At 42.8% G+C, this 14,748-nt stretch overlaps 1 protein-coding gene and 1 long non-coding RNA gene across 4 annotated transcripts in view; one reads left to right on the top strand and one right to left on the bottom strand.

Moving 5' to 3' along the window:
• MTMR12 (myotubularin related protein 12) overlaps positions 1-13,287 on the top strand; it is an 84,388-nt gene extending 71,101 nt beyond the window's left edge. Inside the window, exons 15-16 of the mRNA XM_056545227.1 lie at positions 2,604-2,762; positions 12,650-13,287. Of these exons, the coding sequence (XP_056401202.1) occupies positions 2,604-2,762; positions 12,650-13,225 (735 nt within the window). The 3' untranslated portion in view covers positions 13,226-13,287. The remainder of the gene's footprint in view (positions 1-2,603; positions 2,763-12,649) is intronic.
• Positions 1-14,748, bottom strand: part of LOC130295039 (uncharacterized) — a 43,511-nt gene that overhangs the window by 7,461 nt on the left and 21,302 nt on the right. The gene's annotated exons all lie outside the window — the stretch shown is intronic.

Here is a 14,748-nt window from a genome sequence, read left to right as displayed (position 1 = left end):
AGAAGATGACCGCCAGAGAAGGACAGCCCGGACCGGTCCACCCGGACACTACAGGAACGATGGATGGCCCGGACCACCCCCATTACGGGTAAGTTTAATTTTTTTTATTGACTCAGAGGGTGGGGGAGGGGCCCGACCGGTATAGCGGTATGGGCAAAAATCCATACCGGTATACTGCCCAGCACTACGGTGCGACGTGGTGCGGTGGGTCGCGGTGCGGCCGGTTTGGGGGGGGGGCGCGGTGTGGTGGGCGGGGCATTATCGGCTTATCGGCAAGGTAATTGCAGATACCGATAATGCCCAAAATCGTGATTATCGGCCGATAATATCGGCCATACCGATAATCGGTCGATCCCTAATCCATATGATGGCTTATGTTTTGGACCACCAATTCTACTTTGTAATGACATCACTCATTTTACCCAATAATATACGGCGGAGAAAAAAAAATCATTGAGACAAAATCGAAGGAAAAAAAACGCCATTTTGTAACTTTTGGAGGCTTCCATTTCTACACAGTAAATTTTTCGGTAAAAATGACACCATCTCTTTATTCTGTAGGTCCATATGATTAAAATTATACCCTACTTATATAGGATTGATTTTGTCGTACTTCTGGAAAAAAAATCATAACTACCGGTACATCATGAGTCCGCTCCCGTTCTATACCGTGGGCCACCGCATGGCACCGTGGTCGGGCCTGGTCTCTAACAATGGCCGGGTCCCATGGCTAATAGCGTGCTATTAACCCTTTAGATGCGGCGTTCAGAGTTGATCGCCGCATCTAAAGTGAAACTAAACTAATGCCGATTAGCTCAAGGTGAAATTGCGGCATCCCGATAAGCTGTAGGACATGAGGAGGGTCCCTACCTGCCTCATGGTGTCCGATCGCAGAATGACTGCACAGTGCCTGAGATCCAGGCATGAGCAGTCAAGCGGCAGAATCATCGATCAATGGTTTCCTATGAGAAACCATTGATCAATGTAAAAGATCAGTGTGTGCAGTGTTATAGCCCCCTATGGGAGCTATAAAGATTAAAAAGTTAATAAAGATCATTTAACCCCTTCCCTAATAAAAGTTTAAATCACCCCCCTTTTCCCATTTAAAAAAAAAAAAAGTGTAAATAAAATGAAACTCTTGTGGTATCCCCACTTGCGGAAATGTCCGAATTATAAAAATATATAATTAATTTAACTGCATGGTCAATGGCGTACACGCAAAAAAAATCCAAATTCCAAAATAGCTTATTTTTGGTCACTTTTTATATCATGAAAAAATGAATAAAAAGCGATCAATAAGTCCGATCAATACAAAAATGGTACCGCTAAAAACTTCAGATCATGGCGCAAAAAATGAGCCCTCATAACATAGCATAGCCCCATACGTGGAAAAACATAAAAGTTATGGGGGTCAGAAGATGACAATTTTAAACGTATAAATTTTCCTGCATGTAGTTATGATTTTTTTCAAAAGTACGACAAAATCAAACCTATATAAGTAGGGGATCATTTTAATCGTATGGACCTACAGAATAAAGAGAAGGTGTCACTTTTACCGAAAAATGTACTGTGTAGAAACGGAAGCCCCCAAAAGTTACAAAATTGTGTTTTTTCTTCAATTTTGTTGCACAATGATTTTTTTCTGTTTCGCCGTAGATTTTTGGGTAAAATGACCGATGTCCTTACAAAGTAGAATTGGTGGCGCAAAAAATAAGCCATCATATGGATTTTAGCATCAAAATTAAGAGTAAAGATTTTTTAAAGGTAAGGAGGAAAAACTAAGGTGCAAAAAATGGACAAACCCCAGGTCCTTAAGGGGTTAATCTGTACAGTAGTTTTAGCATTATGGCAGGGTAATCTTCTAGCTGCATTGCGCAGCTCTGCACAATGGAGGTGGGAAGGACAGACCGCCGCACTCCCTTGCCTCCTCCATATTTCCTGTATCAGCCCACCTGTTGCTGAATATTTTAATGTCAGCTGGGAAGGCAGAGGTGCCTGCACCCCGACAACCCTGCCAGCAGGCATTTGAATACTCATTACGGGGGTGGGCCAGTCAGGGAATATGGAGGAGGCAGGGGAGTGAGGCGAGTCGGCTCCCCTTCTCCAATAAAGCTAGAAGATTAACCTGCCATAATGCTACAACTACTGCACGGATTAAAGTAAGGCCTTTTTCTCTTCAGCTGCTCTAAAATTGGGTTTAGTGCTGGTGGACTAGCTGTCCGATTCTCTTAAGTGTTTTGGGGTTTGTTTTTTTTGTGTTTTATTTATTTATTTTTTACTGGGAAAACTTCATATAGAGCAGAGTACAGGTAACTTTAATATTCTAACTCTAAACACATACAAAGGGTTCTGTGCGCTTTGATCTCCTTCTGATCTTCTTGATCTTTTTACCTTGACCTCTTTCATAGCTCTGTCCGCAGTCAGCAGATAATCTGATAGAATAAGAATTCAGCCATTTTTCTAGCTTCAGAACATTGGACAAAGAGAGCCATTATTCAGCCGCTAGGAGCAGTCTATTTATTGAGGCCAAGTTTGCTTAACATGTGACCTGTTTCCTTCTGCTGGGATTTTCAAGTTCTCTGCTTTTTTTTTTTTTTTTGCAGGTCGAGGATGGTAGCGGCAGACAAAGAGGCTCTTTGAGTTTTTACTCTGTCTGGGATTGGTCGGTCCAGTTTGAATTGAAAGCTTTGACGTTCCTAAGAAATCCCCTGTATGTGGAGAAGTCTAAACAGGAGAAAAGCCGGAAAGGAGCCCGTTCTAAGGCGAGTATTGTTTTTGCTTTCAATTTTAGGAAAATGTTTTTTTTGTTTTTTTTTTGTTTTTTACAAAACAGGTATACAATAGGCTTAAAAAAAAATAAAAAAGATAATTATGGGCATGACAAAATTGCACAATATACAAACTAAGTTACGGTCACATACTGGTCAATGGGTAAACAGCCGTGAAAGATACTCTCCAAGAAATATGAGGCGTATATAACCTAAATGGGCATCATCCAGCAGGAGGTAGAGGAGAACACAAACTCAGTAGGGACCTGAGGAACACTGTCCTAGTAGTCGGGTACATCATCTAGAGGTGTATGTCTTGCTTGGTGTTTTCCAACCAGGGTGCCTCCAGGTGTTGCAAAACTACAACTCCCAGCATTCCCGGACAGCCAAAGGCTGTCCGGGCATGCTGAGAGTTGTAGTTTTGCAACACCTGGGGGCACCCTGGTTGGGAAATACTGGTCTAGAGCACCTTAAAATGGGTACTCCGCTGCTCAGTGTTTGGAACTAACTGTTCCGAACGCTGGAGCCGACGCCGGGAGCTTGTGACGTCATAGCTCCGCCCCCTCGATACAAGTCTATGGGAGGGGGCGTGACTTGCATTGAGGGGGTGGGGTGACATCATGAGGGGGCGGGGCTATGATGTCACAAGCTCCCGGCTCCAGAGTTCAGAACAGTTTGTTCTAAACACTAAGCAGCGGGGTACCCCTTTTAACACCTTAAGGTCCAAATGGGCTGAGTCCTTAAGGACTAAGACAATTTTATTTTTACGTTTTCATTTTTTCCTCCTCCCCTTCAAAAAATCATAACTCTTATATTTTCATCCACAGACTAGTATGAGGGCTTGTTTTTTGTGCGACCAGTTGTCCGTTGTAATGCCATCACTCACTTTACCATAAAATGTATGGCGCAACCAAAAAAATACTATTTGTGTGGGGAAATTAAAACGAAAACCGCAATTTTGCAAATTTTGAAAGGTTTTGTTTTCACGCCGTACAATTTACTGTAAAAATGACGTGTGTTCTTTATTCTCTGGGTCAATACGATTAAAATGATACCCATTATTATACACTTTTCTATTACTGTTGCGCTTAAAAAAAAAAAAACGCAAACTTTTTAACCAAATTAGTACGTTTAAAATCCCCCTATTTTGAAGACCTATAACTTTTTCATTTTTCTGTGTAAGCGGTGGTATGAGGGCTCATTTTTTGCGCTGTGATCTGTACTTTTTATTGATACCATATTTGCTTATACAAAACTTTTATTACATTTTTTATTACATTTTTTTGGAATAAAATGTTATAAAAAGCAGTTATTTTGGCCTTTTTTTTTTTTTTTTTTTTACGTTCACGCTGTTCACCGTACGGGATCATTTACATTTTATTTTAATAGTTCGAATATTTACCGGCGGGTCCCTAGCTGCGATCAACAGCCGGGACCTGCCGCGCGTGATGCCGGCATCGCTCCGATGCCCGCGGTTATGCTCAGGACGTAAATGTACATCCTGGTGCGGTAAGTACCACATCACCAGGACGTACATTTACGTCCTGCGTCGTTAAGGGGTTAAAGGGGTATTCCGGCTTTATAAATCGTATCCCCTATCCAAAGCATAGGGGATAAGATGTATGATCCCGCGATCTCGGTGCAGCACCCGGCATTTTGTGCCGGGTGCTGCCTCCGAGACGTGACTTCACGGCCACGCCCCCTCATGACGTCTTGCCATGCCCCCTCCATTCATGTCTATGGGAGGGGGCGTGATGGCTGCCATGGCCCCTCCCATAGAAATGAATGAAGGGGCGTGGCATGATGTCAAGAGGGGGCATGTCAGTCACATCTGTCTCTGAGGCAGCACCCGGCACAGGGCGGGGGGGTCACAGGGGAGGGACCCTTGCGATCATATATCTTATCCCCTATGCTTTGGATATGGGATAAGATGTATAAAGCCGGAATTCCCCTTTAAGAAATTGGATAACGTGAGCCCAAAAAATTTGAATGTAAGGGCAATGCTGAAATATATGTATACCAGAGACTGCAAGGCATTTTGGGCAAACATCTGATCTTCCTAGATGAAATCTGGCTGTCTAAGGGGAGCATTGTTGATGCTTCAGGACGGGCTCATTATTACTTTCATCTTGTTATAAGGGGCACTGGTGGTTTTTATCTTGTAGTACTGCGTTCTGCCCATGGATGATGGAGAATGCAGAATACACATCCGAATATTGAAAACGATAATTTAACATCCCGAGTGTGGTTTCTTTTTGACAAAGTTATCCCTTCAGGACAACCCCTGCCCCTGTTTTAGGAGATGACCCAGACTGTATAGCTGAAACAGAGCAACACCGGGGTTCGCAATCAAATTCTCCTAATATGTGACACTGGTAACAAGGATCCAGCAGAATATTTCATTTTACGGTTTATCTGAATGGAGATTAAAACACCTGCATATATAAAGAAGAATTAACCCCTTAAGGACCCAGCCATTTTACACCTCAGGACCCAGCCATTTTTTGCAATTCTGACCACTGTCACTTTAAACATTAATAACTCTGGAATGCTTTTAGTTATCATTCTGATTCCGAGATTGTTTTTTCGTGACATATTCTACTTTAACATAGTGGTAAAATTTTGTGGTAACTTGCATCCTTTCTTGGTGAAAAATCCCAACATTTTATGAAAAATTTTAAAATTTTGCATTTTTTTAACTTTGAAGCTCTCTGCTTGTAAGGAAAATGGATATTCCAAATAATTTTTTTTTTTTTTATTCACATATACAATATGTCTATTTTATGTTTGCATCATAAAATTGACGTGTTTTTACTTTTGGAAGACACCAGAAGGCTTCAAAGTTCAGCAGCAATTTTCCAATTTTTCACAAAATTTCCAAACTCACAATTTTTCATGGACCAGTTCAGGTTTGAAGTGGATTTGAAGGGTCTTCATATTAGAAATACCCCACAAATTACCCCATTATAAAAACTGCACCCCCCAGAGTATTCAAAATGACATTCAGTCCGCGTTTTAACCCTTTAGGTGTTTCACAGGAATAACAGCAAAGTGAAGGAGAAAATTCACAATCTCCATTTTTTACACTCGCATGTTCTTGTAGACCCAATTTTTGAATTTTTACAAGGGGAAAAAGGAGAAAATGTATACTTATATTTGTAGCCCAATTTCTCTCGAGTAAGCACATACCTCATATGTCTATGTAAAGTGTTCGGCGGGCGCAGTAGAGGGCTCAGAAGCGAAGTAGCGACAAGGGGATTTTGGAGAGTACGTTTTTTTTAAATGGTTTTTGGGAGGCATGTTGCATTTAGGAAGCCCCTATGGTGCCAGAACAGCAAAAATCCCCCACATGCCATACCATTTTGGAAACTAGACCCCTTGAGGTACGTAACAAGGAATAAAGTGAGCCATAATACCCCACAGGGGTTTCACGACTTTTGCATATGTAAAAAAATAAAAATAAAATTTCACTAAAATGTGTGTTTCCCCCCAAATTTCACATTTTTGCAAGGGTTAATAGCAGAAAATACCCCCCAAACATTGTAACCCCATCTCTTCTGAGTATGGAGGTACCCCATAAGTTGACCTGAGGTGTACTATGAGTGAACTACAATGCTCAGAAGAGAAGGAGTCATATTTGGCTTTTTGAGAGCAAATTTTGCTCGGGGGCATGTCGCATTTAGGAAGCCCCTATGGTGCCAGGACAGCAAAAAAAAACCACATGGCATACCATTTTGGAAACTAGACCCCTTGTGGAACGTAACAAGAAATAAAGTGAGCCTTAATACCCCACAGGGGTTTCACGACTTTTGCATACGTAAAAAAAAAATAAAAAAAATCCCTAAAATGTGTGTTTCCCCCCAAATTTCACATTTTTACAAGGGTTAATAGCAGAAAATACCCCCCAAAATTTGTAACCACATCTCTTCTGAGTATGAAGGTACCCCATAAGTTGACCTGAAGTGCACTACGGGCGAACTACAATGCTCAGAAGAGAAGGAGTCATATTTGGCTTTTTGAGAGCAAATTTTGCTCGGGGGGCATGTCGCATTTAGGAAGCCCATATGGTGCCAGGACAGCAAAATAACCCCCACATGGCATACCATTTTGGAAACTAGACCCCTTGAGGAACGTAACAAGGCATAAAATGAGCATTTACCCCCCACTGGTGTCTGTCAAATCTTTGGAACAGTGGGCTGTACAACATTTTTAATTTGCACAGCCCACTCTTCCAAAGATCTGTCAGACACCTGTGGGGTGTAAATTCTCACTGCACCCCTCATTACATTCCGTGAGGGGTCTAGTTTCCGAAATGGGGTCACATGTGGGGTTTTGTTTTTTTTGCGTTTGTCAAAACCGCTGTAACAATCAGCCACCCCTGTGCAAATCACCTCAAATGTACATGGTGCACTCTCCCTTCTGGGCCTTGTTGTGCGCCCCCAGAGCACTTTGCGCCCACATATGGGGTATCTCCATACTCGGGAGAAATTGCATTACAAATTTTGGGGGGCTTTTTTCCCCTTTACCTCTTGTCAAAATGAAAAGTATGGGGCAACACCAGCATGTTAGTGTAAAAAGTTTATTTTTTTTACACTAACATGCTGGTGTAGACCCCAACTTCACCTTTTCATAAGGGGTGAAAGGAGAAAAAGACCCCCAAGATTAGTAAGGCAATTTCTCCCGAGTACGGCGATACCCCATATGTGGCCCTAAACTGTTGCCTTGAAATACGACAGGGCTCCGAAGTGAGAGCGCCGTGTGCATTTGAGGTCTGAATTAGGGATTTGCATAGGGGTGGACATAGGGGTATTCTACGCCAGTGATTCCCAAACAGGGTGCCTCCAGCTGTTGTAAAACTCCCAGCATGCCAGGACAGTCAACGGCTGTCTGGCAATACTGGGAGTTGTTGTTTTGCAACAGCTGGAGGCTCCATTTTGGAAAGAGTGGCGTACCAGACGTTTTTCATTTTTATTGGGGAGGGAGGGGGGCTGTGTAGGGGTATGTGTATATGTAGTGTTTTTTACTTTTTATTTTATTTTGTGTTAGTGTAGTGTAGTGTTTTTAGGGTACAGTCACACGGGCGGGGGGATTACAGCGAGTTTGAGCTGCCGCGCAAAATTTGCTGCATCGCAAACTTGCAGCCCGATACTCACTGTAAGCCCCTGTCCATGTGAATGTACCCTGTACATTCACAGGGGGGGGACCTCCAGCTGTTGCAAAACTACAACTCCCAGCATGCCTGAGAATGTTTGGGAGTTGTGGTTTTGCAACAGCTGGAGGCACACGGGTTGGGAAACACTGAGTTAGGAAACAATGTTTCCCAACCAGTGTGCCTCCAGCTGTTGCAAAACCACAACTCCCAAACATTCTCAGGCATGCTGGGAGTAGTAGTTCGGCAACATCTTTAGAGCCAGATGTTGCCGAACTACAACTCCCAGCATGCTTGGAGTTGTAGTTTTGCAACATCTGGAGGACTACAGTTTGCAGACCACTAATACAGTGGTTCCCAATCTGTGCCCTTCCAGATGTTGCAAAACTACAACTCCCAGTATGCCAAAACTGTCCAGGCATGCTGGGAGTTGTAGTTCTGCAACATCTGAAGGGCCAGATGTTACAGAACTACAACTCCCAGCATGCCTGGACAGGAAGGGCATGCTGAGGATGTGTAGTTTTGCAACATCTGGAAGGGCACAGTGGTCTCCAAACTGTGGACCTCCAGATGTTGCAAAACTGCAACTCCCAGCATGCCCAGACGCCAAGGGCTGTCTGGGCATGCTGGGAGTTGTAGTTTACAGGGTCCTATTACAGCAATGCATGTCGCTTTACGGCGACGTGCATTGCTGTAAAGGGCCCGACCGCGGCTGAAGATCCACTCACCTGTCGCCGCCGCCGCCGTCTTCATCGTCTGGATCCGGGTCTTCAGGGACGAGGTAAGTACCGGGGCCGGTCCCCAGCACTCCCCCGTCCCCCGCAGCGTCCTCCGGTCTTCCTCCCGTCCTCTCCGGACTTTCAGGGGCCGGGCAGGAAGGGAGGAAGTAACCGCCCCCCCTCCTGCGATTGGTCGGTTAACTAACCGACAGATCGCAGGGGATCGGAGGAGGTGGCCGGCTTGCCACCTCGCTCCGATACTTCAGCATGGTCCTGGCTGTCTGTGACAGCCGGGATCATGCGAAATTACCGGGCGGTCGGGTCCCAGAGACCCGATCAGCCCGGTATCGCCGCAGATCGCAAGGGCGATTTCCCTTGCGATTTGCGGCGATCGCCGACATGGGGGGGCCTACATGGCCCCCCTCGGCGTTTGCCCTGGATGCCTGCTGAAGGATTTCAGCAGGCATCCAGTTCCGATCTCTGCCCGGCGAGCGGCAGAGACCGGAAAACGCCATGACGTATGCATACGTCATGGGTCCTTAAGACCCAGGGTGTGAAGACGTATGCATACGTCATGGGTCCTGAACAGGTTAAAATGAATTATTTCAAGGGGTACTTCGGTGGGGGGAAAAAAAATAATTGAAAATGAACTGGTTCCAAAAAGTTTAACAGTACTTATCAGCTGCTGTATGCTCCACATGAAGTTCTTTTCTTTTTAAGATTACTTTCCAGTCTGACCACAGTGCTCTGCTGACACCTCTGTCCATGTCAGGAACTGTCCAGAGCAGTACAGGTTTGCTATGGGGATTTACTCCTTCTCTGGACAGTTCCTGACATGGACAGAGGTGTCAGCAGAGAGCACTGTGGTCAGACTGGAAAGGAATCCAAAAAGAAAAGGACTTCATGTGGAGCATACAGCAGCTGATAAGTACTGAAAGGATTAAGATTTTTAAACAGAAGTAATTTACAGATCTGTTTAACTTTCTGGCACGTGTTGATTTAAAAAATAAAAATAAAGTTTTACCACTGGAGTACCCCTTTTAAAAAGGACCTGTCATGCCGTAACACCGAAAAAAAGTTATTCGAATATTAGAATTTTTTTTAAGCAATAATCACAGTTTGTGCATTTGATATTTAAATAAACAAATAAATTGACAAGTGGGTGGTCTCCAGTGTCAAAGGGGCGTAAAAGTGTTTTTTTTTTTTTTTTTTTTTTTTTTTCTTTTTTTTACTATTTAGTCAGTGTGGATAGTGTCAGAGCAGCTCCAACATCTCCACAATTTTACAAGATCATGCTCTGGAGCCCTTCTGACAATGTCTGCACTGATTGGACAGTGTCTTAGCTGCACAGAGGCTGGCCCTTCAGGAGCCCCTAAATAATCACAGGGGCTCGCCCTTCAGGAGCCCCTAAACAATAGTAGAATATAATTGGAACAACCTGATTAAAGAGGATATCTCTAGGGGGAAGTTTAGTTTAGATTTTATTATTTTAAGAGAAAATAATCTTCAATATGGTGTAACAATTCCATGTTTCAGAATCCACTTATTAACCACTTAAGGACTCAGACCATTTTGACCCTAAAGGCCAATTAATTGTTTTTGGACTTTCCTTTTTTCCTCCTCCCCTTCTAAAAACCATAACGCTTTTAATTTTGCACCTACAGACCCATATGAAGGCTTGTTTTTTGTGTCACCAATTGTACTTGGTAATGACCTCACTTATTTTAAAACAAAATCTGTGGCGAAACAAAAGAAAAAGTAAAAATGACATCAAATCTTTATTCTGTAGGTCCATATGGTTACAAGGATACACAATTTGTATAGGTTTTATTTTACTACTTTAAAAAAATTATAACTACATGCACCAAAATGTATATGTTTAAAATTGTCCTCTTCTGACCCCTATCATTTTTTTATTTATCCCCATATGGGTCTTTATGAGAGCTAATTTTTTTTCACCGTGATCTGACTTTTTTATTGCTACCATTTATTACTTTTATTTTGATGGGACCTTTCAGTCGCATTTTATTCATATTTTTATTTTTTTTGTGGTATATGAAGTGATCACAAATGCACATGTACGCCATCGACTGTGTGGTTTAACTAACCTTTTATATTTTAACCCCTTAAGGACCAAGGGCGTACAGGTACGCTCTGATGTCCTGGAACTTAAGGACCCATGGCTTACCTGTACGCCCATGGGAATTCCAGTCCCCGCCGCTCGCCAGGGCAGGGACCGGATCAGGATGCCTGCTGAAATCATTCAGCAGGCCCCCCGTGCAGACCCCCCCCCCCCCCCCCCCCATGTCGACATTTGCCGGTCAATTCAGACTGGCAATTAGCAGCAATTCCGGGTCAATCGGGTCAGTGGTGACCCGGAAAAAAAAAGTGTGATAGGTGGTGTCCGAGATGGCATCTATCACCCTTTACCAGCAGGAGTGAGGTGGCATGGGTGCCACATCACGATCACATGATCGGTCCGAACAACCGACCAATCACTTTCCTGCTGTGGGGTGATCACCCGTGATTGGGGCCTTACTTACCTTGGCAGAGGTCAGCGGGGGCGGCAGGAGTAGCAGAGGCGGCTGGATACAGCAGGTGGTGAGGACTGTTCGTCTCCTGCTGTTGCTAAGAAACAACTCCCAGCATGCATAGCCAAAGGGCATGCTGGGAGTTGTAGTTTTGCAACAGCTGGAGGCACTTTTTTTTTTCTATGAAAAAGTGTGCCACCAGCTGTTGCATAACTACAACTCTCAACATGCACGGGCAGCCAAAGGGCATGCTGGAAGTTGTAGTAATGTGCCTCCAGCTGTTGAATAACTACAACTGCCAGCATGCCCTTCGGCTGTCGATGCATGCTGAGAGTTGCAGTTTTGCAACAGCTGTAGACACGAGCTGAGACACGAGCTGGTTCCCTTTCCCTTGACTGTCGCTATTTGTCCTTGATGGGTTAAAGGGGTTATCCAACGTTGGCAAAACAGAACATATTTCTTCAAAAACCTGCACCACATCAGTATCCAGGTTGGGTGTAGTGTTGCAGTTCCATGGTGAATGGAGTCAAGTTGTAATACCACTGACAACCTGCAGACAGGTGTGGTGCTATTTTTGGAAGAAATGAACTGTGCTTTTCTATTGCTGGATAACCTCTTTAAAGGGGTACAAACAGATTTGTAAATGACTTCTATTAAAAAATCTTTACCCTTCCAGTACTTTTTAGCAGCTGTATGCTACAGAGGTATGCTACTTTTTGTCTTGTCCACAGTGCTCTCTGCTGACACCTGATGCCTGTATCAGGAACTGTCCAGAGCAGGAGAAAATCTCCATAGCAAACCTATGCTGCTCTGGACAGTTCCTGACACAGACAGAGGTGTCAGCAGAGAGCACTGTGGACAAGATTTAAAAAAAAATTCAAAAAGAAAAGAATTTCCTCTGTAGCATACAGCTGCTAAAAAGTACTGGAAGGGTAAAGATTTTTTAATAGAAGTCATGTACACATCTGTTAAACTTTCTGGCACCAGTTGATTTAAAAAAAATAGTTTTCCACAGGAGGTACCCCTTTAACTTAGGATTTACTACAAGCTCCAGTCGGCACCTCGGCCCCTGTCAGCAAGCAGACAACATGTGACATGTTTTTATTTTTTGCTATGGATACTAGAGATGAGCGAACTTACAGTAAATTCGATTCGTCACAAACTTCTCGGCTCGGCAGTTGATGACTTTTCCTGCATAAATTAGTTCAGCTTTCAGGTGCTCCCGTGGGCTGGAAAAGGTGGATACAGTCCTAGGAGACTCTTTCCTAGGACTGTATCCACCTTTTCCAGCCCACCGGAGCACCGGAAAGCTGAACTAATTTATGCAGGAAAAGTCAGCAACCGCCGAGCTGAGAAGTTCGTGACGAATCGAATTTGCTGTAAGTTCGCTCATCTCTAATGGATACGCTCTATCCAAACCAATACCGAATTGCATGTTGTTTTCGACTTATAATAACAGTGATATTTTCTTTCTTTCTGTAGCATCACAGGCAGTTATCTCTGCCTCTTACCCAGTCGAAATCTTCGAATAAGAGAGGATTCTTCAAGGAAGAACCTGGACCCTTCATTAAAAGTCTCCTGGGTAAAAGGATTAGTAAATTAATAAGCGCTTCAGATGAAGTACTCAGTAACTACCAGGTCTTCTATGAGAATTGGCACCGCAAGCCAATAGACTTTAATGGCTTAATCCTGCCGCACATCGAAGGTCCTGACATCTGCATTTGGGCTCAGAGACACTTGCGTTGGATCCCGGAAGCTCAGGTTCTTGGTGGGGGAAACGTGGCCTCTACGCAGAGGATGTTGGAGCTTATTGATGAAATCGAGGGCCTTAAGATTGAATTAACGGAGAGACCAATGTTATCCTACCGAACCTCCAAGGAGAACGATGTGGACAGTAGGCGCAAGAAGTCCGTCCGGCGATCCTCGCTGTATCCATTTGCTCAGTTCCATATGAATTGTGTTAGGCCGTCTATATCCACCACCACGTGGCGGAGCTGGGAAGCAGAAGATGAACTTGTCAACAGGGATGATGAGGACACTGACCTGGGCATTATATGATTAGTGTAGTCGCTATAGTTTTATCATATAGATCATGGTTTCCCAACCAGGGTGCCTCCAGCTGTTGCAAAACTAAAACCCCCAGCATGCCCGGACAGCCGTTGGCTGTCCGGGCATGCTGGGGGTTGTAGCTTTGCAACAGCTGGAGGCACCCTGGTTGGGAAACAATGATCTATACGGTTATATCACTGGCAGCTGTCCCTGTGCTGCTCGCCAAATGTATAATTTATTTCTATAGGTTGTTTTTGTATTATTCCAGCCATTCCTAGACAATCGTTTTAGGTTAAGAACCTAACGTCTTGTTTACAAAGCAAGTAAAAAAAATATATATATATATACGAGCAGTTCACAAGGACCAAGCTACAAGTCTTTCTTGTAGAAAGAAAATAGAAAAAATGAAAACAGCCAAGACCAAACACATTCCTATGATAATTCTGCATAATAACAAAGTAATAGAAGTTAATTACTGTAATCCTTTACTTCCTCCCTGCTGAGAAGGGGTGGGATTCGTACTTATAACAGAAGCCTCCAGTCAGGGCCGGTCCTTCAATGGATCCCGCGGGATCCATTGGACCCAGGCGGTACCTTCACGGGGGTGGCAAATTGCCGCCCCGAGAAAAGTTTTGACCACTTTGCGGCCCATGACGGACTAGGTGCCGCTCAGGGTGTATGGAGCGAGCTCCTGACTCGAGCCTGCTCCGTTCTCTGTGCCCCCCCCCCCCCAGCTGATTGCAGTACCTGGGAGCCGCCGCTGAGGGCCATTAACGGGTGGCTATTAACCCTTTAGATCGCCGCTGTCAAAACTGACAATGGCGTCTAAAGGGAGATTTAAACCATCCCTGGTGGTCCAGTGGGGTGGAAACCTCAGGCCCTACCAAACAATCGCAAAGCTCACAGATCGGTGAAGTTCTATAGAATTGCATTAATTATTCCTCCTAAAAGTCCCCTAAGGGACAAATAAAGTGTCAAAAAAAAATTTAAGTTTAAAAAAAAAAAACTTTAATCTTTCCCATTTTCCATATAAAAACACATGTAAACATAATAAAAATAAACATATTAGGTATCGCCACATGCGTAATTGTCCAAACTATTAAAATATAACATTATTTAATCTTAATCCCGTATGGTAAATGGTGTAAAAGTAAAAAAAAAATTACATATTATTTAATTTTTTTTGTCTTTCTGATATGCGATGGCATAGTACTATATATATATATATATATATATATATATATATATATATATATATATATATATATATATATATATATATATATATATATATATATATATATATATATTTTTTTTTTTAATATATATATATATAATTTTTATATATATATATATATATTTTTATATATATATATATATATATATATATATATATATTTATATATATTTTTATATATATATATATATATATATATTTTTATATATATATATATTTTTTTTTTTTATATATATATATATATATATATATATATATATATATATATTTTATATATATATATATATATATATAT

This window comes from Hyla sarda, chromosome 1 (assembly GCF_029499605.1).
Source record: "Hyla sarda isolate aHylSar1 chromosome 1, aHylSar1.hap1, whole genome shotgun sequence".
Classification (NCBI taxonomy): Eukaryota; Metazoa; Chordata; class Amphibia; order Anura; family Hylidae; genus Hyla; species Hyla sarda.
Note: the sequence above shows the minus strand (reverse complement) of the source record. Positions and strands in the feature narration are given on the sequence as shown.